This window comes from Nerophis ophidion, linkage group LG12, assembly GCF_033978795.1.
Source record: "Nerophis ophidion isolate RoL-2023_Sa linkage group LG12, RoL_Noph_v1.0, whole genome shotgun sequence".
Lineage (NCBI taxonomy): Eukaryota > Metazoa > Chordata > Actinopteri > Syngnathiformes > Syngnathidae > Nerophis > Nerophis ophidion.
In genome coordinates this window covers 38434266-38459117 of record NC_084622.1, presented here as the reverse complement: position 1 = coordinate 38459117, position 24852 = coordinate 38434266, and the positions used below count along the sequence as shown (strand labels likewise).

Here is a 24852-nt window from a genome sequence, read left to right as displayed (position 1 = left end):
CTCTCTTCACCCAAGTGTCCAAAACATAATGACGCAAATCCGATGACACAACTACAAAGTCTATCATGGGACTGCGGCCTAGGGTGTCCTGGTGCCAAGTGCACATATGGACACCCTTATGTTTGAACATGGTGTTTGTAATGGACAAACTGTGACGAGCACAAAAGTCCAATAACAAAACACCACTCGGGTTTAGATCCGGGCGGCCATTCTTCCCAATCACGCCTCTCCAGGTTTCACTGTTGTTGCCAACATGAGCGTTGAAGTCCCCCAGTAGGACAAGGGAATCACCCGGGGGAGCACTTTCCAGTGCTCCCTCGAGTGTTCCCAAAAAGGGTGGGTACTCTGAACTGCTGTTTGGTGCGTAAGCACAGACAACAGTCAGGACCCGTCCCCCCACCCGAAGGCGGAGGGAGGCTACCCTTTCGTCCACTGGGTTGAACTCCAACGTGCAGGCTTTAAGCCGGGGGGCGACCAGAATTGCCACCCCATTCCGTCGCCTCTCACTGTTGGCAACGCCAGAGTGGAAGAGGGTCCAGTCCCTCTCGAGAGAAGTGGTTCCAGAGCCCTAGCTGTGCGTCGAAGTGAGTCCGACTATATCCAGCCGGAACTTCTCGACTTCGCGCACTACCTCAGGCTCTTTCCCCCCCAATGAGGTGACGTTCCACGTCCCAAGAGCTAGCTTCTGTAGCCGAGGATCGGACCGCCAAGTGCCCTGCCTTCGGCCGCCGCCCACCTCACATTGCACCCGACCTCTATGGCCCCTGCTATGGGTGGTGAGCCCATTGGAGGGGTGACCCACGTTGCCTTTTCGGGCTATGCCCTGCCGGGACCCATGGGAACAGGCCCAGCCACCAGGCGCTCGCCGTCGTGCCCCACCTCCGGGCCTGGCTCCAGAGGGGGGCCCCGGTGACCCGCGTCCGGGCGAGGGAAATCTGGGTCCATGTTTTGTCTTCTTCATAGAGGTCTTCGAGCTGCTCTTTGTCTGATCCCTCACCTAGAACCTGTTTGCCTTGGGAGACCCTACCAGGGGGCATAAAGCCCCCGGACAACATAGCTCCTAGGATCATTGGGACACGCAAACTCCTCTACCACGATAAGGTGGCAGCTCAGAGAGGAGTATATATAATATATATGAGAGGAGTAAATATAATACTTCTTCATATTATTGCAACTTCTTGAACAGGTGGGATAGAAAATGTATGGTTGGATTAAAATGAATGACAATGTTATACAATTTGAACGTCATTTTTAACACTGTGATTACCAGCGGAATTATTCATTACTTATCGTGTTAAGCAATGTCAGATAAGATTTATCTGAGAGCCAGATGCAGTTATCAAAAGAGCCACATCTGGGTCTAGAGCCGTAGGTTCCCTACCCCTGATCTAGGCTAATACCATCCATACAGTAAAGCATGGTGGTGGCAGCATCATGCTATGGAGATGTTTTTCAGCGGCAGGAACTGGGAGAATAGTCAAGTAGAGGGATAGATGAATGCAGCAATGTACAGAGACATCCTGGATAAGAACCTGCTCCATAACGCTCTTAAACTCAGACGGGGGCAACGGTTAATTTTTCAGCTGGATAACGACCCTAAGCACACAGCCAAGACATCAACGGAAAGGCTTCAGGACAAATCTGTAAATGTCCTTAAGTGGCCCAGCCAGTTGCTGCTTAGAGGAATTGGCGAAGAAACTGTGTGAAAACTGCCCAAAAGATATGTGTTCCAAACTTGTGGCATTGTATTCAAAAAGACTTGAATCTTTTATTTCTGCCAAAAAGTATATCAGCAAAGTACTTAAGAACTTGCGATTAAAAATATATTTTTTAATACATTTCAAAAAGCTCTAAAATACGTCTTAACATTGTCATTATGAAGTATTGTGTGTAGAGTTTTGAGGACACAAAGAAATGTATTCAATTTTGGAATAAGGCTGTAACATAACAAAATGGGAAAAAAGTGAAGCGCTGTTAATTCTTCCCAGATGCACTGTACGTTATAACTGTACACTACTTTGTATTAGAAATGGCAACAGCGGAGGATGCATGTGCATGTACGAGCCAGTCTGCCCCACAACAAGAGGATAGAGAAAAATTAGCCGTTTAACTTCAGCGTCAGACTACAATGGTGGACTTGTGCAAAGATCTTTGGTTAAAACTTAACTATATTGGGAAAAAGCCACTGACATCACCAATGGGAAAAACGTCACAGATGAGGCAAATTCCAATCGGGCTTGTTTGGAGAAAGTATTTTATGAATCTCTGCCATGCCTCCATGTTTTTATGTACATATTTTGGGACTGATGCAGATTCTCAATACACAAAAACAGCTACCAATAGGTAAGAAAAGTTGGTTTTGCATAATATGTACCCTCTAAGGCATGGGTGTCAAACTCTGGCCCGCGGGCCAAATTTGGCCCGCCCTGTAATTTAATTTGGCCCTTCAGGCAATATGAAATTAACATTAGAGCTGGCCCTCCGGTATTATACTCATACATGCCAACCCTCCCGATTTTCCCGGACTCCCAAACTTCAGTGCCCCTCCCGAAAATCTTCCGGGGTAACCATTCTCCCAAATTTTTCCCTGTTTCCACCCGGACGACAATATTTGGGACGTGCCTCAACGGCACTGCCTTTAGCGTCCTCTACAACCTGTCGTCTCGTCAGCTTTTCCTACATAGAAATAGCATGCCAACCCAGTCACATAATATATGCTGCTTTTACACACACACGCACACAAGTGAATGCAATGCATACTTGTTCAACAGCCATACAGGTCAAACTGAGGGTGGCTGTATAAACAACTTTAACAATCTTACAAATATATGCACCAAACTGTGAACCCACACCAAACAAGAATAATAAACACAGTTCGGGAGAACATCCGCACCGTAACACAACATAAACACAACAGAACAAATACCCAGAACCCCTTGCAGCACTAACTCTTCCGGGACACTACAATATACCCCCCCCCCCCCCCTCCCCCAAGCAATAAATAATGTTTTACTCATGCATTTTCTCTTGCTACTTCAAGGCTTGAATGTTTGATTCATTCATTATTGTTGTTTTATTTGCAAATTTATTTTTAGCCTGTGGAAAAAGTTTATTTTGATATTTACCTCAGAGGGCTGCTAATAACAAAGAGGCATTCAATTTTTATTTAAATTTTATTTGATATGTCATTGATATTTTTTAATTATTATTATTATTATTTAAAACTCGATTTTACATGTCACTATAAAGTTATACAAGCCTTGCTTGTTCAGTATTCAATGCAAAACTTGTTTGGTTCCCTATTAAAAGGTTAATTTGTTCAACCTTGGCCCGTGGCTTTGTTCAGTTTTAAATTTTGGCCCACTCTGTATTTGAGTTTGACACCCCTGCTCTAAGGCATTCTGTTCATTGACATTGCTTTTATATTGAATTTATGTTTAATTAAAAACATGAATACATGAACATAGCACCTGTTGACCTCTTATGTTGCTCTATTGTCCAGCTGTTGTTTGGAGGTGGTATCATGATATGACCATGGACTTGATCTTCTCCAAACAACAGTTTGCAAAGTGATGCTGACATCAGATTATAAACATGTCAATTTGTCAATCTCTGAGTTTATAGATTACACTGTGATCAAATTGTTTAATTTCGAATCATTTTGAAATGTACATTGTTTTTTTTTGTTCGTTTTTTTTAGAAGCCACTTATTTTGTTCAATTACAGATAAACATTTACATTGTTTGTTTTTGTTTGTTTTAATTATTCAATGACGGATAAACACATGTTGTGATCTGTATTGAGTTCCATATGGAAATTCGGTGTTCCTCCTTGGATTTTTATGAAGCTTTGGTTGTAAGCATCAATACCCCTCAGACCAGGTGTGCGGCATGAAGTGTTTATGCTTTCAATAAATTCTCCCCCCCTCTCATCTCCTTCTCACACGCATTTCTGTCTCTTCCTTCTCATGCATGTATGTACTTTTCCTTGGCATGGCACAAATTGAGGGGATATTTGATCATTTGCATTGGCTTTCCAATTGTAGTTGCATAGCTCTTGTTTATATGTTTGACTAAATTGTTCCACAAAGATATTGTAACTAGAGGTCATGGCACTTTTCTGTGGTTGCGTGCAAACAACTGGTCTGACACCAACATATGTACATTTAATTTTTGAGAAGGAGTGCCATATACCACCTTATTCTAGGGGGGGGTTGCCCACATATTTGTGGTCCTCTCCAAGGTTCTCATAGTCCTCATTGTCTTACCGACGTCCCACTGGGTGTGAGTTTTCCTTGCCTTATTGGGCCTACCGAGGATGTCGTAGTGGTTTGTGTGGTGGTTTGTGCAGCCCTTTGAGACACTAGTGATTTAGGGCTATATAAATGAACATTGATTGATTGATTGATTCTGAGCCTTTTTGCGCACAGTCTTTTATTAACAAATTGACACTAAGAGCTGGAAATTGAAAACGTTTCTTAAAACATAGATAGATAGATAGATCGATGGATAGTACTTTGTTGATTCCTTCAGGAGAGTTCCCTGATAGCATAATCGAGCATTTCAGTAGCCATCTTTTCAGTAGCCTGTGTTGTTACACTGACATCTTTATAAGCTAAGGTAAAACATGAATGAAAAAGCCCTTTTGCTAAGTTGACATTGTTTGTCTGCTTGATCAGTTAAATATCTTACGTGAATTTACCCTCTAACACAGTGACCCCATAACAGCTTACCTGCTGTCTAGAATATTTTAATAACATTTATTTCATGTTCTTACCTCCTCGTGTCTTTTACAGATTCCACAAGGCCAGTTGCACATTGCCCAGGTGCCTCAAGGAGAGGAGGTGCAGATCACACAGGACAGTGAGGTAAGTCTACATTTGTAGTTGGGAGTGTGAGGAAAAATCATTTCCAGTATGTTATCCTACCCTAATGTGCAGAGAGAAGAAAAACACATTTATTTAATTTCCAATATACATGTCACATTAACCGTTGAAGTGACTGAAACAAACATTTCATTTGGTTAAATAATAAATAAAACCAATATGATTGTATACTGTAAATTTAAAAAAAAGCATAAAGTGCCACAATAATAAGAAAACAAACATTTCAAAAATGAAGTTGGCATTTTTTGAGGGAAAAGATATATTACAAGCATAAACAAGTATAAAGAAATGTTATGTATTTGTAACAATGGGTTGCGGGAGGCAAAATTATGCCATCGTCTAATTAGCATGCTCAGCCATGATGCAAAACTCTGTTTGTGTCTGCACGGGTACAGTTGTGATCAAAATGATTCAACCCCCACACAATTTTGGTGTTTTAGCAAGTTTGACATTTTTTCCGTATTTTGTTTATAGTCATATCAAATAAAGATGTGTCAAATAGACAAATGCAACTTAAATTGTTACACTGTATTTTACAAAATACCAAAAAAGGGCATTTTTCTTAATATTTCATTGACAAAATTATTCAACCCCCTAGTTACATGCATCTTTAGTACTTAGTAGAACACCCTTTGGCTGTCATTACATCCTTCAAACGTGATACATAACCGTTGCTTCCTGCAACGATCTACAGGTATTTTAGCCCATTCCTCTTGGGCAAAGGCCAAGAGGAATGGGCTTGCGTGCTGCAACTGCCTTCTTCAAGTCCCACCACAGGTTTTGTATAGGATTTAGGTTTGGCGACTGTGAAGGCCACTCCAGAGTCTTCCAGCCCATCTTCTGCAACCACTCTGGTGTTGATTTGGAGGTATGCTTGGGATCGTTGTCCTGTTGGAAGGTCCAACGTCTCCCAAGCCTCAGCTTCGTCATTGACTTCATGACATTTTCAGCTAATATATCCTGGTAGGAAATAGAATTCATGATGCTTTGAACGCGCTGTAGATTCCCGGTACCTGAGGCAGAGAAACAGCCCCAGAGCATGATTGACCCCCCACCATGCTTAACACAGGTGGTGTTCTCTTTGTAAGCTTAATTTTTTTCTCCCCCAGACATAACGTTAATTCATAGGTCCAAAGAGTTCCAATTTTGTCTCATCACTCCATAGAACAGTTTCCCAAAACCTTTGGGGTTTGCCCAGATGATTTTTGGCGTACTGGAGTCTATTTTCCTTGTGCCTGGTAGTCAGAAGTGGGGTGCGCCTGGGAATTCTGGCATGGAGACCTTCATCTCGTAGTACGCGCCTTATTGTCAGGTACGAAACCTGCGTTCCCCCCTCTGCAATGTCCTGTTGTAGTTCCTCAGCTTTTACCCGGGAGTTTTTCACCACTGTACACACACAGCATCCTCTTTCTACCACGCCCAGGTAGTGTTTCCACTGTGCCTTTATCTTTAAACTTGCGAATTATGCTCCCAACTGTGTCTTGGAATGTGTAATGTGTTTGCTATTTTCTTATATCCATATCTTTTCTTATGAAGAGAAATTACCTCTTCTCTTGACTTCTTTGACCACTCCCTGGACTTCACCATGTTGCAACTACACCATTGACCATCTACAAGAAACTGAGCGTCACACTCTTTTTCAATCAGTTTTATTGTTGTTCGTTATGGTTCTAATCACATCTACAGGTGTTTTCAACACCTGATTGAAAATACCTTATTCAAATTCTGTTCTTAAGAGTTATGATCCTCAAGGGGTTGAATCATTTTGTCAATGAGATATTAAGAAAAATTTCCTTTTTTGGAATTTTGTAAAATACAGTGTTACAATTTAAGTTGCATTTGTCTATTTGACACATCTTTATTTGATATGACTATAAACAAAATACGGAATAAATGTCCAACTTGCTAAAACACCAAAATTGTGTGAGGGTTGAATAATTTTGGTCACAACTGTAAAAGGGAGCTTTTTGATTTATATTACAAAAAATGTCTGACATTGCCTCATGTTTTTCAACCTTATTTAACATTTGAACATAAATGAATTTACTTACGGTTGTTCGTTTAATTTTGTGGAGCGGTAGCCACTCATGGTGTTTCCTGGGCTCCATTTAAGTGCGCACTGATTTTAAACAATGTTTACGTCACTGTACATCTGACATCACTATTGATATACAGTAGATACATTAATATGTGCTGCGTTCAAGTCTGCTTTGATATCTGTATAAGGTATATTAAGAAGCAACATTTGGGAACAACAAGCTACATAGTTATGTGTTTGTATGATAATGCTATCTAGAAAAAAAATATTTCTGCTGTAGTTAACATTTATTGTGATGTGCTGCCATAATTACATTTCTACCGGTGCATTTTACTGTGATTGTGCTAGTGTTTGTCTTTTTTGTGGCAGAGAAATACACAAAGTGAGTTGGCCTCTTTTGTTGTGTTAAATGTTTAGTCAGGTCTTCATAAATAGATGTCAGTGTTTCATTTCATTGTTTATGGTAACATTTTACATTCAACCTTTAAAATGAAAAATTACAACTTTTATCAACATAATGTTACAATTAATATTTCTTATTGTTGCAGCCATGGCTTGAAATTTGAGCACTAATTTGAATTTTCTGCCCAAAATAATTCGGCTGCCACAGTATTTTTAAGGAATATTTTAAACATGTTTGTTAAATTCTGGCAAAAAAACTTTTTTTGGACCACACAAGAAAAATGAAGCAACAAGTCACTTCCAACATTTTTGGCTATCACTGAAGATTATTTACTTTAGTTTGTATATTTTATCTTCATTATCATAATATTATGGCTTTATTATTCTAATAGTACAACTTTAATCTTGTAACTTTACCATTTTTGTTTTTCTGTGTGACCTTCAGAAAAAATATATAATATACAGTCATTCCTCGCCACCTCGTGCTTCAAATTTTGTGGCTTCGACACATTGCATATTTTTGTAATATTTTTATTCTACCGTTTTTTGGGGTAATTTCCAGCATAAAGAGTTACTATAAAAAATAAAAATGTTAATACTACAGTAACATTTGCTGCAGAAGGAGACTAAATCAATCATAACACGCTATTCAGTATCATGTCCACTGATTGGCTAAGCCTCAACCAGCAGAATTAAAAAAGTGTAAAGGTTACTAAAGGGTGTTATTTCATGTCTATGGTGCCTTCATAATATTAAAAGACATTTAGAAGGTTGTAAACAAGTTTTTGAATGCTCCGGCAATGGGAATATTGAATTTATGATTACTGATTTCTAGTTTGCAGAAATTTTTATATGTCGCAGTCAATTTCCGAACCAATTAACAGCAAATACTGGGGACGACTGTATTTATAATTTAAAAACTACATACGCAATGATAACCAATACATTTTGGCACCACTACTGCACTTATTGCTGGTATGTCATTTTAGTTGTAGCTTTCAGTGTTGGGTGACAAATTATAGTTTAATGAAAGTTATACAATTGCATATCCAGCAAGTATGTGCCTTCTGTTAGTACAGTACGTCTAAGTAAAGCACTTAAATAATAGCTGACTATTAAAGTCATTAGTGAATTTGAACAAAAACAGATGTTGCTCTTCGAATGCCTTCGTGTTTGTATACCCGCCTACTTTTTCATGGAGTTACAACTTTTGTTTTCATGTAAATCCCAGATGTCTGGTGTCCCCCACCAGGCGTCACTGCATGCGCTAACAGCACTGACCTGCCAGATGAAATTAAATACCAAACTTTCTGGCAACTGAAGAGTAATTTTTGCATTAGCATCACTGTAGATGACTTTGTCAGGTATTTGGGGAGAGGTTTATTTCAAGGCGCCAGTCTATGTAAACACACAACTGTAATCACATAGTATTTGATGTTCAGCACATGCATTACAGCTTGATATTTAAGCAGAAGTCATTGACACTTTGACCACGTATTTTTCACATTTTGGACTCAAATTTTCACGGAGAGTAGGAAGCTGAGTGAGAGGGACAAGGCGTATCGAAGGCAGAAAAGCTTTTTAAGTCTTTACTGCCTGATGTCAGATTTTCTTTTCTCCTCTCCCCTTCCTATTTCATGATTATGTTTGTTTTCTAGAGTTCAAAGCTTAGCAACAGAAACCTACATCTTCCAACCGCCGTTCACATAGAATGTTTCATTCTCAACAGACCCCTTTCCACCAAGACACTGCATTTTAGCTTGCTTGAAAAGGAAAATAAGTTGTTTGCGAGATTAGAAAAATCTCCAATATGACATCTTAGACTGATGCAATCACATAACATGCAATTAGCGAGAAAAAACGGTGGTAATTTGAGACATGTTTGAATATGGCACATATGCGCAATCTTGGGCAGTGCTGTTTATGGCATTGTTGGTGTGCTTTTACAATGCTCTTTACATTGCAGTTAGACTCATGTGATGTGTGCAAAGGACGTTCTGTCTTTCTTTTGCCATGTTGTAAGTAGACATGACAGAATACATTGGTACTGTATATACAGTGTATAGTAACACTGATGTATATGTTATATAGTGCCATGGCAACTGCACGCTGAGAATCCATACAAAAGCTGTGCCTGTGATATCGATATTACTACTGTAATTTAGCAATTTCCTAATCTATTGATGATGTTTCAGAATAAACAACAAACTTAATCCTTTGTATTTTTAGTGGCTCATCATCAGCACCTTAAAGTTAACATGGGAAACATGCTCAGGTGCCTCTTTCAAACCCCCTATGATTAGGATGTAATTTGCTGTGTTATGTCGGATCTTATCAAGTTGCATGACTTAGAGGCTGTATTTTCACTCTGAGGACTCTCATGATGGATATCTTATAGCTTCTGACTTGACACACTATTTTTGCCTTTTAGGGGAACCTCCAGATCCACCAGGTGCATGTTGGTCAAGATGGACAGGTAAGAACATCAAATTAAATGGGGGGCAGAGTAGTGAACAACCGTGGGTGCTTTTGTATGTACTCAGTTACTGACACTCCTTTATGCTGGAACTCAGAGTTGGTCTTCATTCAAACACAAACAGGACTTTAACATGTTTGTAAAACGGCAAAGGCATGGCAAATGTATGTTCATCACAGGTCTTCATAATAATAAACATTAATAAAAAACTATCCAACTCTATCAAGGCTGAACTAAAATATACAATTGTTTAGGTTCTTATTGTTGATAGGCTGCTTCCTGTGTCAGAGGATGATGTTAGATGTTTCAAATCAAGTAGTAGTGATTCTAGTAGTGAAAGTGAAATCGAAATACATGAGTGGACCAACATTTATTACAAAATAGAAGTGTAGAAGAATAGACGCGGTAGTACTGTACAGCACTGCAGCAATGCAGTGGAATGGTTAAGGCCAGAATGATGCAGGGAACAGGGAGGCAGGCCTAATGGGGCTTCAGCATGGTATGAAACAACTGTCCCAGTGTCAGTGGGCATAATGTAATGGAAGATAGTGATGTATAGTAGATGTTTCACAGCTCATCCTGTAATGGCGTAATAACAATATTGCTAATAATACTTGATAATCCAGACAATATTTCACTGATATTTGCTGATCTTTTAATGACAAATTTAAAATTGTAATGAATTCCATTTTAATGGTTCTTGGAAGACAAGCGCGTAGAAAATGGATGTTTTCCTCACATTTCACTTCACTTCACAAAAAATGTAAATGCCTAAACCCTAGTAATATAGCCAAACTACAAATTTGGGTATCGATCCAATACCAAGTAGTTTTAGGGTCATCAATGTTCATGCTCTGTTCCCAGAGATGTACAATCTGAGTTTATAAACAATTAAGAAAATTCTAAAATATTTTGTGATAGTAAAATATTGATGTAATCATTGTAGTATTAACTAGATACAGCTCTTTTACTTGTTGCCAATATACAGTGGGGCAAACAAGTATTTAGTCAGCCACCAATTGTGCAAGTTCTCCTACTTAAAAAGATGAGAGGCCTGTAATTTACATCATAGGTTCAGTTCAACTGTGAGAGACCGAATGGGGGAAATTAATCCAGAAAATCACATTGTAGGATTCCTAATTAATTTGTAAATTCCTCTGTAAAATAGAACAAGCAAGATTTTTGGCTTTCACAGACCTGTAACTTCTTTAAGAGGCTTCTCTGTCCTACGTTACCTGTACTAATGACACTTGGCCTCGTTAGCAGTATAAAAGACACCTGTCCACAACCTCTAACAGTCACACTCCAAACTCCACTATGGCCAAGACCAAAGAGCTGTCACTAGACACCAGAAACAAAATTGTAGTCCTGCACCAGGCTGGGAAGACTGAATCTACAATAGTTAATTGGCTTGGTGTGAAGAAATTAACTGTGGGAGCAATTATTAGAAAATTCAAGACATGCAAGACCACTTATGATCTCCTTCGATTTGGGGATCCACACAAGATCTCAAACTGTGGGGTCAAAATGATCACAAGAACGGTGAACAAAAATCCCAGAATCATACGGGGGGACCTAGTGAATGACCCGCAGAGAGCTGGGACCAAAGTAACAAAGGCTACCATCAGTAACACACTGCACCACCAGGGACTCAAATCCTACAGTGCCAGACGTTTCCCCCTGCTTGAGCCAGTACATGTTCAGGCCCGTCTGAAGTTTGCTAGAGAGCATTTGGATGATCCAGAAGAGTATTGGGAGAATGGCATATGGTCCGATGAAATCAAAATAAAACTTTTTGATAAAAACTCAACTTGTCATGTTTGGAGGAGGAAGAATGCTGAGTTGCATCCAAAGAACACCATACCTACTGTGAAGCATGGGGTGCAAACATTAAGTTTTGGAGCTGTTTTTCTGCAAAGGGACCAAGACGACTGATCCGTGTATGGGAACGAAAGAATGAGGCCATGTATCGTGATATTTTGAGCTTAAACCTCCTTCCATCATCAAGTGCATTGAAGAATAAATGTTGCTGGGTCTTACAGCATTACAATGACCCTAAACATACCGCCCGGGCAACGAAGGAGTGGCTTTGTAAGAAACATTTCAAGGTCCTGGAGTGGCAGAGCCAGTCTCCAGATCTCAACCCCATAGAAAATCTTTGGAGGTAGTTGAAAGTCTGTGTTGCCCGGCGACAGCCCCAAAACATCACTTCTGTCGAGGAGGTCTGCATGGAGGAATGGGCCAAAATACCAGCAGCAGTGTATGAAAACCTTGTGAAAACCCACAGAAAACGTTTGACCTTTGTCATTGCCAACAAAAAGTATATAACAAAGTAGTGAGATTAACTTTTATTATTTACCAAATACTTAATTTCCACCATAATTAAAATTGTATTTTCTGGATTTTTTTTTCTCATTTTATCTCATAGTAGAGGAATACCAATGATGAAAATTCCAGACCTCTCATCTTTTCAAGTATGTAAACGTGCACAATTGGTGATTGACTAAATACTTTTTTTGCCCCACTGTATTTGTATAGAGCCACCCTTTTGTTTATATTCAGGAGCATTAGCTTTTTAGCAGTTAGCTGTTATATCATCCTACGGTGGGTAATAAAGCATGTTTTGCTAACCCTTGTCCTGGAGGGATGATATTTACAAGAAACTTAATTTATCTTTCACCATGGAGGTGAGGATTAGTGATATTGGGGCGGCATGTCATAGTGGGTAGAGCGACCGTGCCAGAAACCTGAGGGTTGCAGGTTCGCTCTCCGCCTAATGACATCCAAATCACTGCGGTTGTGTCCTTGGGCAGGACACTACACCCTTTACCCCCGGTGCCGCTCACACTGGTGAATGAATGATGAATGGATGATTGGTGGTGGTCGGAGGGGCCGTAGGCGCAAACTGGCAGCCACGCTTCCGTCAGTCTACCCCAGGGCAGCTGTGGCTACTGATGTAGCTTACCACCACCAGGTGTGAATGAATGATGGGTTCCCACTTCTCTGTGAGCGCTTTGAGTTTCTAATAATAGAAAAGCGCGATATAAATCTAATCCATTATTATATAGAAGTAGCTAAAACATTACGGAGAGATGTTAGCCGCTAGCCAGCTACTTGCTGCTAGCTATCTAGGTTTTAAAGCGCTGCTTGCAGAGCAGCGCTTCAGTTATTATAGCTCTTTTTACTTTGTTAGTTTTTAAACCAAAATACGTCCATTCTCCCTCTTCTGTCTTCACACTCTTTTTCTGCTCGCACGTGCTGTTTGTGTGTGTTGACTAACATACGCCAAAGCCCATATACCAACAATGTTACCATGGCGCGCCTCATGTTGATGAAAAAACAAGGAACCAATATTTTTCAATGACAGAATATATACCTTTTTAATTCATTAGTACTGTGGTACTTTCACACACACACTCGATGTGGTGAAATTATTCTCTGCATTTTTGAAATTATTCTCTTCATTTGACCCATCACCCTTGATCTTACGGTACTTGTTAGTTTCCTGGTAATACCTGCTTACTACTGGTGTAAGGTAAAAAATAATCGATTTAAGAGTAAACTGCGATTCTTATTTGGAAGGATTCTTATTCGATTAAAAAAATCCAATACAGATTTAAAAAACAAACAAATAAAATGTTTTCAATCTGTCTTTAGCTACTCAGGCAACTCATATTGTTGATGTAGATGCCCATCTCTGCTGTACAGATTTGCTTAGAAAAGAGAATTCTGGGATACTTCTCTTGTTGACCTATTTGTATTTGATTTCTTTAAATTTTGGGATATAATTTTACTAAACAAAACCAGTTTTCTAGTCGTATAGAAATGTATCACAGCTGTTTGTTTTATGGAGGAATGTAATTTATCATAGAACCGACAATCAATGTTATGAAAAACTATTGAGTTTGAATATAGAACCTTTTAAAAAATCTAGAAGCAAATTATATCATGTGCTGCCCAAAGATTTACAGCCCTCCTGCTTACTTTCTGCTGTAACATAGTTCCATCTAAACTTCTCATACTTTACTAAGAACTAATTTCATCTCTTTTTTCAAGCCAATTTTGGCGCGAGGTTAGCGATTAGCATGCCTGCTCCTGCTTTCTGTTCGTCAGTGTATAACATGTTTAGCCTTGTCCTCCCGTCTTGCAGTGATAACGCAAAGATGCAAAGAATTACAGTTTATTTTCCGCAATAGAAATGATGATTATAAACTTAGGGATTTTCTCCTTCTGTTATTTTATAAAATGTTCTTTGAATACTTTGTCTTGTTCACTGCACTCCAGCAAAAACTTGCATCTGACCACAGACAGACAGACACGCAGTCAAACAGATCTTAGTCAGTGGGGACCTGGCCTGTGCATGACTATTGCAGCCTGTATATGGACCTGAAAAAACACATTATTTCAATTGCAGTGTTTCAATATGTTTGTCCAGAGGCAAGGCTTTTGGGAAGGAAGCCTTCTCTCACGCTGGCTGTCTTGCTGTTCAATGTGTTATTTTGTTCGGACAGGTGCCCTACGCGACAGGCATTAGCAAGCTTTTTTTTTTTGGACAAAGCAAACTGAGGTTAAATGCAGTAAATGCATGTGTGCATCATTGCAATTGATTTCCTTATGATCGCTAAAACAAATGGAAAATTGCCAATTTGATACTTCTATTCTCCAATCTTTAAACTTTATTACACTAAAGTTGGTTCCTTACATGTTTTATTGGATGCATTTGCCACTTTGTTGTAATTATGGATCTGTTAGGGATGTGCCAAACAGTAGTTTTGCAAAAAAAAAGTACGAGATCAGACCCTGCCAATTAATGCTTTTCAATGCCAACCACCTCTGACCGATACTTAATGTATATTTGGTCACAGAGGCGGCTACCGGCTAGATGTGTATTTTCATGCAAATTAGTGCTGGACGATTATTGGAAAAAATTACAATCGTGATTCCAGCAACCCCCGTGACCCCATGAGGAACAAGTGTTAGAAAGTAGATGGATGGATTGAAATCACCAATAATAACATGATTATTATTTTGAAAACACAAGTATATGTTGTACTACCAAAATTCAGATGAAAATATAACAACCTGATATAAATTAGTAATGAATAAACAAGTAAAATAACAGTGATAGTATCAACAATAAATTTAAATGAGCATTGCAATACAAAAATAAAAAAAATCTAGTTTTTCCGATGTCTGTGATTCCATTTTCTACCGCTTGTCCCTCATTTAAATTTTTTTAATTTGTTTTTCACTATTAAACCTACCGTAATTCACTCAATAGCCGCCGGGCATGTAATATGGGCCTGCCTTGAATTACTGCCGGGTCAAACTCGCTCCACAAAGTTATTAGCGCATGCTTACTTTTATCGCCGGGTCAAATTTGTGACCTTCACGAGTGACGCTTCCCCTGTCATCATTTACAAAATGATGGAGGAGTTTTTTTTCACTTTTACTATGTGTAAACAAGGAGTCTTGTTCCACAGCCATACAGATCACACTGATGGTTGTGATATAAAACAAGTTTAACACTCTTACTAATATGTGCCACACTCTGTGAACCCACACCAAACACATTTCTGGAGAACATCGGCTCTGTAACACATTATAAACGCAACATAAGAATTACCCACAATGCCATGCATCTATGACTCTTGGCTATATTATACACCCCGCTAGCTGTTAGCGCAGTCATATCAAATGTTGCGCACAGCGCAGTTATTGTGAACGTTGAAGAGCGGAGCTGTTCTGAGCTTGAAATTTTGGGGGACGACTTGAGGCTGTTTAAAAAATTAAAAAACACTTTTAAGTTGCTACTGTGTTGCTCTGTGTACATTGATCTTACATTGGTGATGATGTTTACAACAACAAACACAGATGAGATGTGTTGTGGGTGTATGGATTGTTCTTGTAAATTTAGTGTCATAGTTTAGTCATTGTGTGGAGTAGTTGTCTCAACATTGTTTAGTTCTGGAAGATGCGGTTGAGTGTATCGTGGCTGTTTGAGCGGTACTGGACACATTATTTTACCAAACAAATGTTGTTGTTTTTCAAAATGACAGCATTTCAGTCACATTTATGTCAATATCTGTGATATTCTGTGTTTAACATTTTTTTTTAGAAACAGATTCCGTTTTATTGGTCAATAGATCAAGGATCCTCGATCTGTTGACTCAATTGTTAGCTATTTACGGTTTCGAATGCATGTTTTAAAAAAAGCTAAGCGTATGTATTCTTGTCTTACATTAGGATCACTTTCCAATTTTTGCACTTTTCAAGTATGACGGATCTGATGATAATGTCAGAGTGCAAAAGCATCACTCCAGTAACGTAGAATCTAAATTGCAGAAGATATTGGAAGGGGAATATTTAAAATGGCTGACTCAGTTTGTGGCATTTTATGATGTTCAGATGGTATTTTCACATTCTTTGCGGATTGTAAATACAAACGGATATGATTTATTGAATACAATGAAACACAATTAAGCATATCAAATCAACTTGTTTTTGCCACTCTACTGGTACTTTAAAGGCCTAATGTTTTTTTGTGTCTTTTTACCTAAGATTACACTTTTGATACCTAATGGGTTTTGTACTTTCAATATTTATTGTTGTTACTTTACGGAATAATTACTTTTTTTACATTTTAATTTTTATGCATAGGTAGGTAGGTATTTATTGTCATTGCACAAGTACAATGAAACTTTTTTCTGCATAAACCTGTTCAAGATTAGACAAACAAACAGTGTACAGGGTTACAGAACAAGAACGCTGATGGGTCGCCTTAAGGCACCCCGAAAAAGATGGGAAAAAGGTAAACGCTGGGGAAGGATGAGTAAAAAAATACAATCTAGACTGGGCTCCTAAGGGGGCCCAGTCTTGAGTGGGAAGAAAACCTCCATAGCAACGCACATATACTTATTACAACATACATCTCGAGATATCTAGCAAAAGAGGGAAGGGAGTTCAGGGTCATTATGGTAGGCCGCAGCTCTCAGGCGCTGACCATCCAGTCATCACCCCTATGGGATTGGCTTCGAGGGCGTTTGGTTGGGGTGTGGGGTGTGGCGTGTGTATGTGTGGCGCATATTTTTGTGGATGTGTGTGTGTGTAAGCCCGTAGTGTGTCTCTGTTCTGCGGCCTTGATGTATTGTGCAGTCGACAACGACAGATGTGTGTCCATGAGAGACAAGAAGGGAGTTTGTTGTGTCTTCGCCACACTGTTCTTCGGGAGAGTCTCGAAGCCAGGGAAACAATCCAAGTTAGAATGTTTTGTATGCGGGTGAGAATAAAATTTGCTTTTCACTCTAAATTGTCTATGACTGGTCCTCAAAAACTGCAGGGTAGACAGTCCGATGTGATCCACAGTTCTTCCCGCATCCTCCAATCATTTGTGGCAGCTTTGGGGTATTTTGAAGACTGCCAGCAACTTCCAATTTGTCGACAAACCAGAGCAACGTTTACTCCAATCAGCAGATATCCTGTTGTCATAATTCCGAATAGGTAGATATCTTCACGTCCTCGACAGAAAAGGGTCACCAGGCACGCGCGGCACTTCTTCTTCTCCCAAGACTCTGTCGTGTGTCCAGCAACAACCGCTTCGTCACGACAGCAGGTTCACCCAAACCCAAGATCTTGTCAATTTTGTTGAGGCCAGTTAAATAGTTCCCATGTTTAGATTTGGAGAGCAGTGCAAAAAGATGCAACAAGAAAGTTAAGACAAGACAAAGAAGCAAGCAGGAGAGATAAGGGAGAGGAAAGGGGAGCGTCCACCCTCGATGAGTGCCAGAGAGAAACTATATATATGGCAAGCTGCAATCTAATGAGTTCAGATGAATTCAAAATGTTCTACAATACTGGATATATCGTCTTTATCTTTCACCTAGTTAATATTAACATATTAGAAGTTAAAGGTGTTATCGAACGTGATAACATATAAAATAAAATTAAAAATGTCACCGTTACTTTGCTGAGTAACTAATTACTCCTACATTGAGGTAACTGAGTTACTAATTCAATTTTTTTTTAGAAGTAATTTGTAACTCTATAAGTAATTACTTTCATCAAGGTAAGATGACCGACACTGGTAAAACACGCCTACATACATCACACATAGGACGGTTTATCAAGTAAGAATTGTTGTAGTGTAAAACTTATAAATATTGCTTTGAATGATGAATGAAAAATCGACACAAATAGTAACGCTGTGGACAGCTAGAATTGTTAAAAGCCATGGAATAAAAGTATGTTTTTAAGAGAGATTTAAAAACAGGAAGAGAGGAGGCTTGTCTAACACTCAGAGGTAGGTTGTTCCAGAGCTTGGGCGCAGCAGCGGCGAAAGCTCTGTCACCTCATTAGTTACGAAACAACAACAAAGAGCCGAATTATAGTGATTAAGCAGACAGTCAGAAAAAAATGTGTTTTGAGTCTCGATTTGAAGAGGAAAATGGTTAAATTTTATTGCCCACTTGTGTGTTTTCAACTAATTGATTTTCTCCCCAAGTATCCTGCCTTTTTTTTTCTGTCTCAAACGCAAACATAGAAATGCCCTCATTTGACCTGCTTGTTGAACCAAACTGCTGCAGTCCTTTCTATCTTTCTCAACCTGCGACCGTGATTATGCTGATGCGAAGTTTTAAACTATAACACATTACATTTTTAATCGTCTACATCAAGATTATATGCTGTAAAGACTGTAAATCGGGTTGCGTATGCATTAAATACATTAAGGTTTTGGTTCTCGCAGACAGACACTATTTAGTCCAAGGATGTGAGAACTAAAAAACTACAAAAGACTTTAAGCCCTTTGGAAGTTTCAGGGTGTTTTATTTTTAACGCTTAAGTTGAGTTTGTACAATGATAGGCCGTTCCAAAACAAAATAACAGGGACCTTTTTTCAGTCTCTTGTTGCACATTGAGCTTGTAGAACAAGTATTATGGTAAGGCAGTGATCCCAGATTATCTCTTGAAGGGGGCATTTTATGATTTTTTTTTACATTTAAACATTTAATTGTGGTCAACATAACATGTAATGGTGGTGCTTTGGTGAACATTTCTGTCTCTTCAGAATGCACCATTTTATTGGCGGCTTTATTTACGTGCCAAAGTTTTCAAGGCCAAGACCCTCCGACTGTGTATTTCCCCGTCAGCCGTGTTGTAATTTTTTAGCGCTTCCATATTGAGTCTACTGAAAGACATTAGTTAGAACTATACACTATTTATTAGAAATGGCAACATCGTAGGATATTAGCATGCATGTGCATGTACAAGCCAGTCTGCCCCACAAAAGAATGGAGTAAAATAAGGAACTTACTGACTACAACTTTGGGACTACAACTCGATTAATAAAAGCGGACTCGCGCAAAGCTCTTAGGGTACAAACGCTACCATATATGGAGATATCCACTGACAAAACGAAGGCAAAATGCGTCACTTAAGGTTTAAATTTGAAACGGCTTCCTTAAGAGCAAGTTTGAAAGAAGGCAATATTGTTTTATAAATATCTTCGCAATGCCTCCATGGTTTGATTTCCAACAGGTACCAAAAGGTAAGACTAGTTTAGTAGAGCCCCTTTAAATCAGAATGCCAGAAAGTACATAAAGGGCATCAAGAAATATATCACAAAAAAGTAAATACATGACATGTACATAAAAATATTTGGATACATTGCTGTCCTTATCATGATTGCTCAAATGTGTTTTGGACTACATTTAGAAAACTTTGGACAAACACAGTACTAATCAAACTAAATCCCATAGACTCACCAAAATGTCCCCTTTTTTGTTTACAGAGAGGCCTTCATCAAGCATTATATGTATGATGTCATTGTTTTTGTAGTCTTGCAGTGTGGGGGCTATGTTTTTGTAAGCTAGCCCACACACTTCATCACATTGAGTTCGCTTCCACTGTTGCTTTCCCTGGGGCAGATTTCTTCTCCCCCTCATTTCAGTCTTATCTTTGTCTCCTATGCTCTACTATATCCTTTATGACACCTGTCTTATATGGCACCTTCCACTTCCTGCACTTCATGCATTGTCAGGTGTTCAGCATAGTCATTAAAAAATCAGCTGCTTCTGGGTCATTGCCTCACCAAATCACCCCAGATTATTTACAGCAGGATTCACAGGACCTATCAGAGTCATCAGTATGTGTGCATGGTTTCTGGTGATGCTTTATTCTTTGTAACGTTTCTTTGGGCTTTTGTAGATAATAGTCAACCTTTTTGCATCTGTTTTACACATTTAACTTTTAGCTGTGTTTTTGTTTACTCTATACACACACTATGATGCATCTGTTCTGACAAAAGGATTTTTGTAATGCCTTTTGATAAAAAAAAAAAAAAAGGGTTTGTGTGACCAACACATCAATAGTAAGGATTACCAAAATTATCATTTTTATTTGATGTGTAAGAAGGATTTTGCTGTAACTTTTCTAATGGGTCTTGTCGAGCTGCTCATTACTCCACAATCTACAAAGATTTGCATCAATGTCTTTGTCAGTCAATGCCAGTAACAATTGTGTTGTCAAAGCAAAATTGGATACAAAAATATTTCTTTATAAAACAGAAGAAATAGAAGCAGACCAATGAAACTATAATATAGTCGTTTACTGTACTTCCTGTCTGTCCTAGCTTCTTATCGAGTGGCCGACTCCCTTTTCCACTGTGCTGCACTGATGCAGACCAAATGGGGGATTGAAACATGAAAGACGAGATTGGTGAAGAGGAGGGGGTAGAGGGGGAAAGCTGTGGAGAGGAAAGCCAAAAAGAGAAACTGTCTGGAAGAAATGCTTTGTGCCATTCATAATTAAATACAGGGACCAGTTGAGCTTTGAATAACAGGACAAAAACATTACTGTACCAGATACCAACTAAAATTGGAAAAAAAAGTTTTCTCCAGCTCAAATGGTTTAGGAAGTGTCCATATTGACCTCAAAGGAATCATTATACTATTTTCATCCTTTCTGGCTTGAAGCTTCCCCCTCAAATCTATCAAAGCAAGAAATGAAGGGTGAAATAAAATAAAAAACATTGGTACATATTTTGACAATTTGCTATATAATTAAAACAAGATTGTCCCTGTCAAAGATGGCCTACAGGGGAATCTCTGAAGTCAGTTCTGAGATGCTGGTTGAATTGTTAACTTCTGATTGAAAATAGGGTTGTTCCGAATCAAACATTTTGTTACTAGTATTCTGAGACTTTTTTTCAAATAAAGAAGACCATAAAAAAATGGCATTTTTGGCTTTAGTTTAACAAAATATATTTTGATACATTAAACACATGTTAGATCCGCTCGACATCCATTGCTTTCCTCCTCTCTAAGCTAAGGTTCTCATAGTCATCATTGTCACCGACGTCCCACTGGGTCATTATTGTCACCAATGTCCCACTGGGTGTGAGTTTTCCTTGCCCTTATGTGGGCCTACCGAGGATGTCGTGATGGTTTGTGCAGCCCTTTGAGACACTAGTGATTTAGGGTTATATAAGTAAACATTGATTGATTGATTGATTAAACACGTGTTTCTTATTGCAATCAAAGAACACTCTTAGGCATTTAATAACATGGTTATCGTACAAGAAAACGTATCTTTTAGTAGTAAGTAGGCAAACAGGTTACAAGAGCTCTGAATTTGGCTGGTGACATATACAGTAACATATTGTGTCATTTCCTTCTGTTATTTTGTCAAAAATATGAGAGACAAGCGGTAGACAATGGATTATGATCTATTTGTTCATTTACTTTTAATGTCGGGTTAATTTCTATTTTAACATGTTGCATCTATAAGAACTTATTCCTTTGTTGTTTGGACACTTTCCATACCTTGTGGGTGATACAATAAATGTGATATTGAGCCGATGCCAAGTAGTTATAGGGTCATTTATTGGTCATATTTAAAGTCCTCATGTGTCAAGGGACCTATATCCGGAGTTTATAAACGAAATTTATATAAAAAAAGAAAACATATTTTGTGATGATAAAAAATATTAATGTAATCATTGTTTTATCAACTATAAACAGCTCTTGTACTTAAATTTGTTACAGTCGATATTTGTGTAAACCAGGATTGTACGGTATACCAGTACTACTAAAATGCCGTGGTACTAATGAATTAGAAATGGTACTACATTGCCTCTAAAAAATACTGGACCTTTTTTTTTTTTCCTGACATGATGGATGGATGGACATTGTCACGTCATGGCATTGCTGGTAATACGAGTAGAGGCGCATGTCACAACGCATACGCACAGAGTACTTAGAAGAAGACACAATGTAGAGACAGACAAGGGAGAATGGACGCCTTTCGGCTTAAAACCAATGATAAAGGTGAAGCTATAAACACTAACGATACCAAATACACAAGCTTTATACAGTCAATAGTAAATGATTACATTGCTATTTTTTTATTATCACAAAATCTTTTTTTGTGATATTTTTTTTAATTTTTCTGTGTTGGATTTTGTATTGTTTATTAAACCATGAAATATATCCCTGGACACAGAAGAACTTTAAGTATGACCAATGTTTGACCATGTAACTACTTTTTATTAGATTGATACCAACATTTTTAGTATCCAAAATATATGTAAAGTATCCACACAACAGAACAATATGTGTTTATTAAATTTTAACAAAGGTGTAGAAGGAAAGTTAAAACAGAAAGTAACCAGATATTAACAGTAAATGAACAAGTACATTAATCATCCATCCATCCATCCAGCCATCAATTTTCTACCGCGTGTCGCTCATAATTTTGACAAAATATTACAATTCGGAAATGACACACTGTTACTGCACATGTCAGCAGCCATAATGGAAGCTTTTGTTTGCCTTTTTAAGGTAATTCCGTGTGTGTAACTATCAGTGGTACTTAAACTTTAACTTTAACTTTAACTTTTAACTTACTACTAAAAGACAAGTTGTCTAGTTTGTTCACAACGTTATTTAATGCCCAAATGATTTGATTTTAAAAAGAAAAATGTTTAATTTATCATAACATTTTCTGGTAAAATAAAGCCATTAATTACATTTTTGTTGTCCCCTTTAATTTAAAAAGTGTTGAAAAGTATCAAATTGCATATTGATATCAGAACAACCCTAGTTTAGATCCACCCTTTTGTTTTTTTACATTCAGGTGGGCTACTTTGCTGTTAGCGGTTAGCTATTTTATCCTCCTACGGTGTGTAGTGAAGCATGTTTAGCTATTCCTCGTCCTGTATGGATGATACTTGTTAAAACCATAGTTCATTTGTTGCCATGACGGAGAGGATTAGTGGTTTAAAAGTAGCTAAAACACTACGGAAAGACGTTAGCCGCTAGCTAGCCTGCTATGTTTTAATGCACCACTCATGTTGAAGCCAAAACACCTCCATTCTCTCTCTTCTTTCTCTGCACTGTTTCTGCTTGTCGACTAAAATACGCCGTGGCTTGTATGCTAGTATTGTCACCACAGCGTGCATAATGTCAATCAAATAAAGTACTCGTATTTTCAAGGCATGATAGTACCTTTTTAAAAAATTAAGACAGTTGTACTCATAGTCATCATTGTCACCGACATCCCATTGGGTGTGAGTTTTCCTTACCCTTATGTGGGCCTACCGAGGATGTCGTAGTGGTTTGTGTTGTGGTTTGTGCAGCCCTTTGAGACACTAGTGATTTAGGGTTATATAAGTAAACATTGATTGATTGATTGATTAGTACCGATATACTGTGTGACCCTAGCTGGAAGTGGAGTAAGAGCACATTTGGAGCATTGTGGTTTCTTTCTGGATATGTACTGTTATATGATGTCACAAGAGTGATTGAACTCTAAATTTGTTTGACTTTTGAGGCATTAGGGATGTCACAGTATGAACATTTCTCATTACCGCTATCATTATCGCGGTAATTTTAAATATGATCAATTTTCAAAAACTACATGTACTGAAACCTTTTAACTAAGTTTTATTAAAAAAAAACACACACACAACACAATTATAATGTATGTATGTACCTCAAGTATCAAATTGAATGTGCATATGAAAGCAACACAAGCATTATAAACAATGTAATATGGCAGGAAATAATAATAACAAATAAAAAATAAATGTGAAAATTGTACAAAATGGCACCTTATGGACATAAGACGTAACTTCACTTTTCGTCCATATAGATAGAATTGTGTTCATATATGAGATCTAGTCCCACAAATAAAGCTGCACGATTGTTGCTTAAATAATTAGGATTATTTTTTTATAAAAATTTAAATCACGTTTATTCATTACATTGGGGGAAAATGGTTGTGGAGTGGGGTGTGAACGCAATGCCATCATGTAATTTGTAATGTCTAGTAAAATGGCTATAAATAAATATTTTTCCATATACAAACCCCGTTTCCATATGAGTTGGGAAATTGTGTTAGATTTAAATATAGACGGAATACAATGATTTGCAAATAATTCTCACCCATATTCAGTTGAATATGCTACAAAGACAACATATTTGATGTTCAAACTGATAAACATTTTTTTTTTTGCAAATAATCATTAACTTTAGAATTTGATGCCAGCAACACGTGACAAAGAAGTTAGGAAAGGTGGCAATAAATACTGATAAAGTAGAGGAATGCTCATCAAACACTTATATGGAACATCCCACAGGTATGCAGGCTAATTGGGAACAGTTGGGTGCCATGATTGGGTATAAAAGCAGCTTCCATGAAATGCTAAGTAATTCACAAGAAAGGATGGGGTGAGGGTCACCACTTTGTAAGCAAATTGTCAAGCAGTTTTAGAAGAACATTTCTCAACGAGCTATTGCAAGGAATTTAGGGATTTAACTATCTACGGTCCGTAAAATCATGAAAAAGTTCAGGGAATCTGGAAAAATCACTGCACGTAAGCGATGATATTACGGAATTTTGATCGCTCAGGCGGTACTGCATCAAAAACCGACATCATTGTGTAAAGGATATCATCACATGGCTCAGGAACACTTCATAAAACCACTGTCAGTTGCTACAAACTCTACTATACAAAGCCAAACCCATTTATCAACAATATCCTGAAATGCCGCC

General features: G+C 38.2%; 1 protein-coding gene across 5 annotated transcripts in view; it reads left to right on the top strand.

The window, feature by feature from the left end:
* banp (BTG3 associated nuclear protein) overlaps window positions 1–24852 on the top strand; it is a 91004-nt gene that overhangs the window by 27759 nt on the left and 38393 nt on the right. For all 5 annotated transcript variants that reach the window (XM_061917530.1, XM_061917531.1, XM_061917529.1 and 2 more), the window contains 2 exons: window positions 4796–4867; window positions 9757–9801. In XM_061917530.1, coding sequence (XP_061773514.1) covers window positions 4796–4867; window positions 9757–9801 — 117 coding nt within the window. The remainder of the gene's footprint in view (window positions 1–4795; window positions 4868–9756; window positions 9802–24852) is intronic.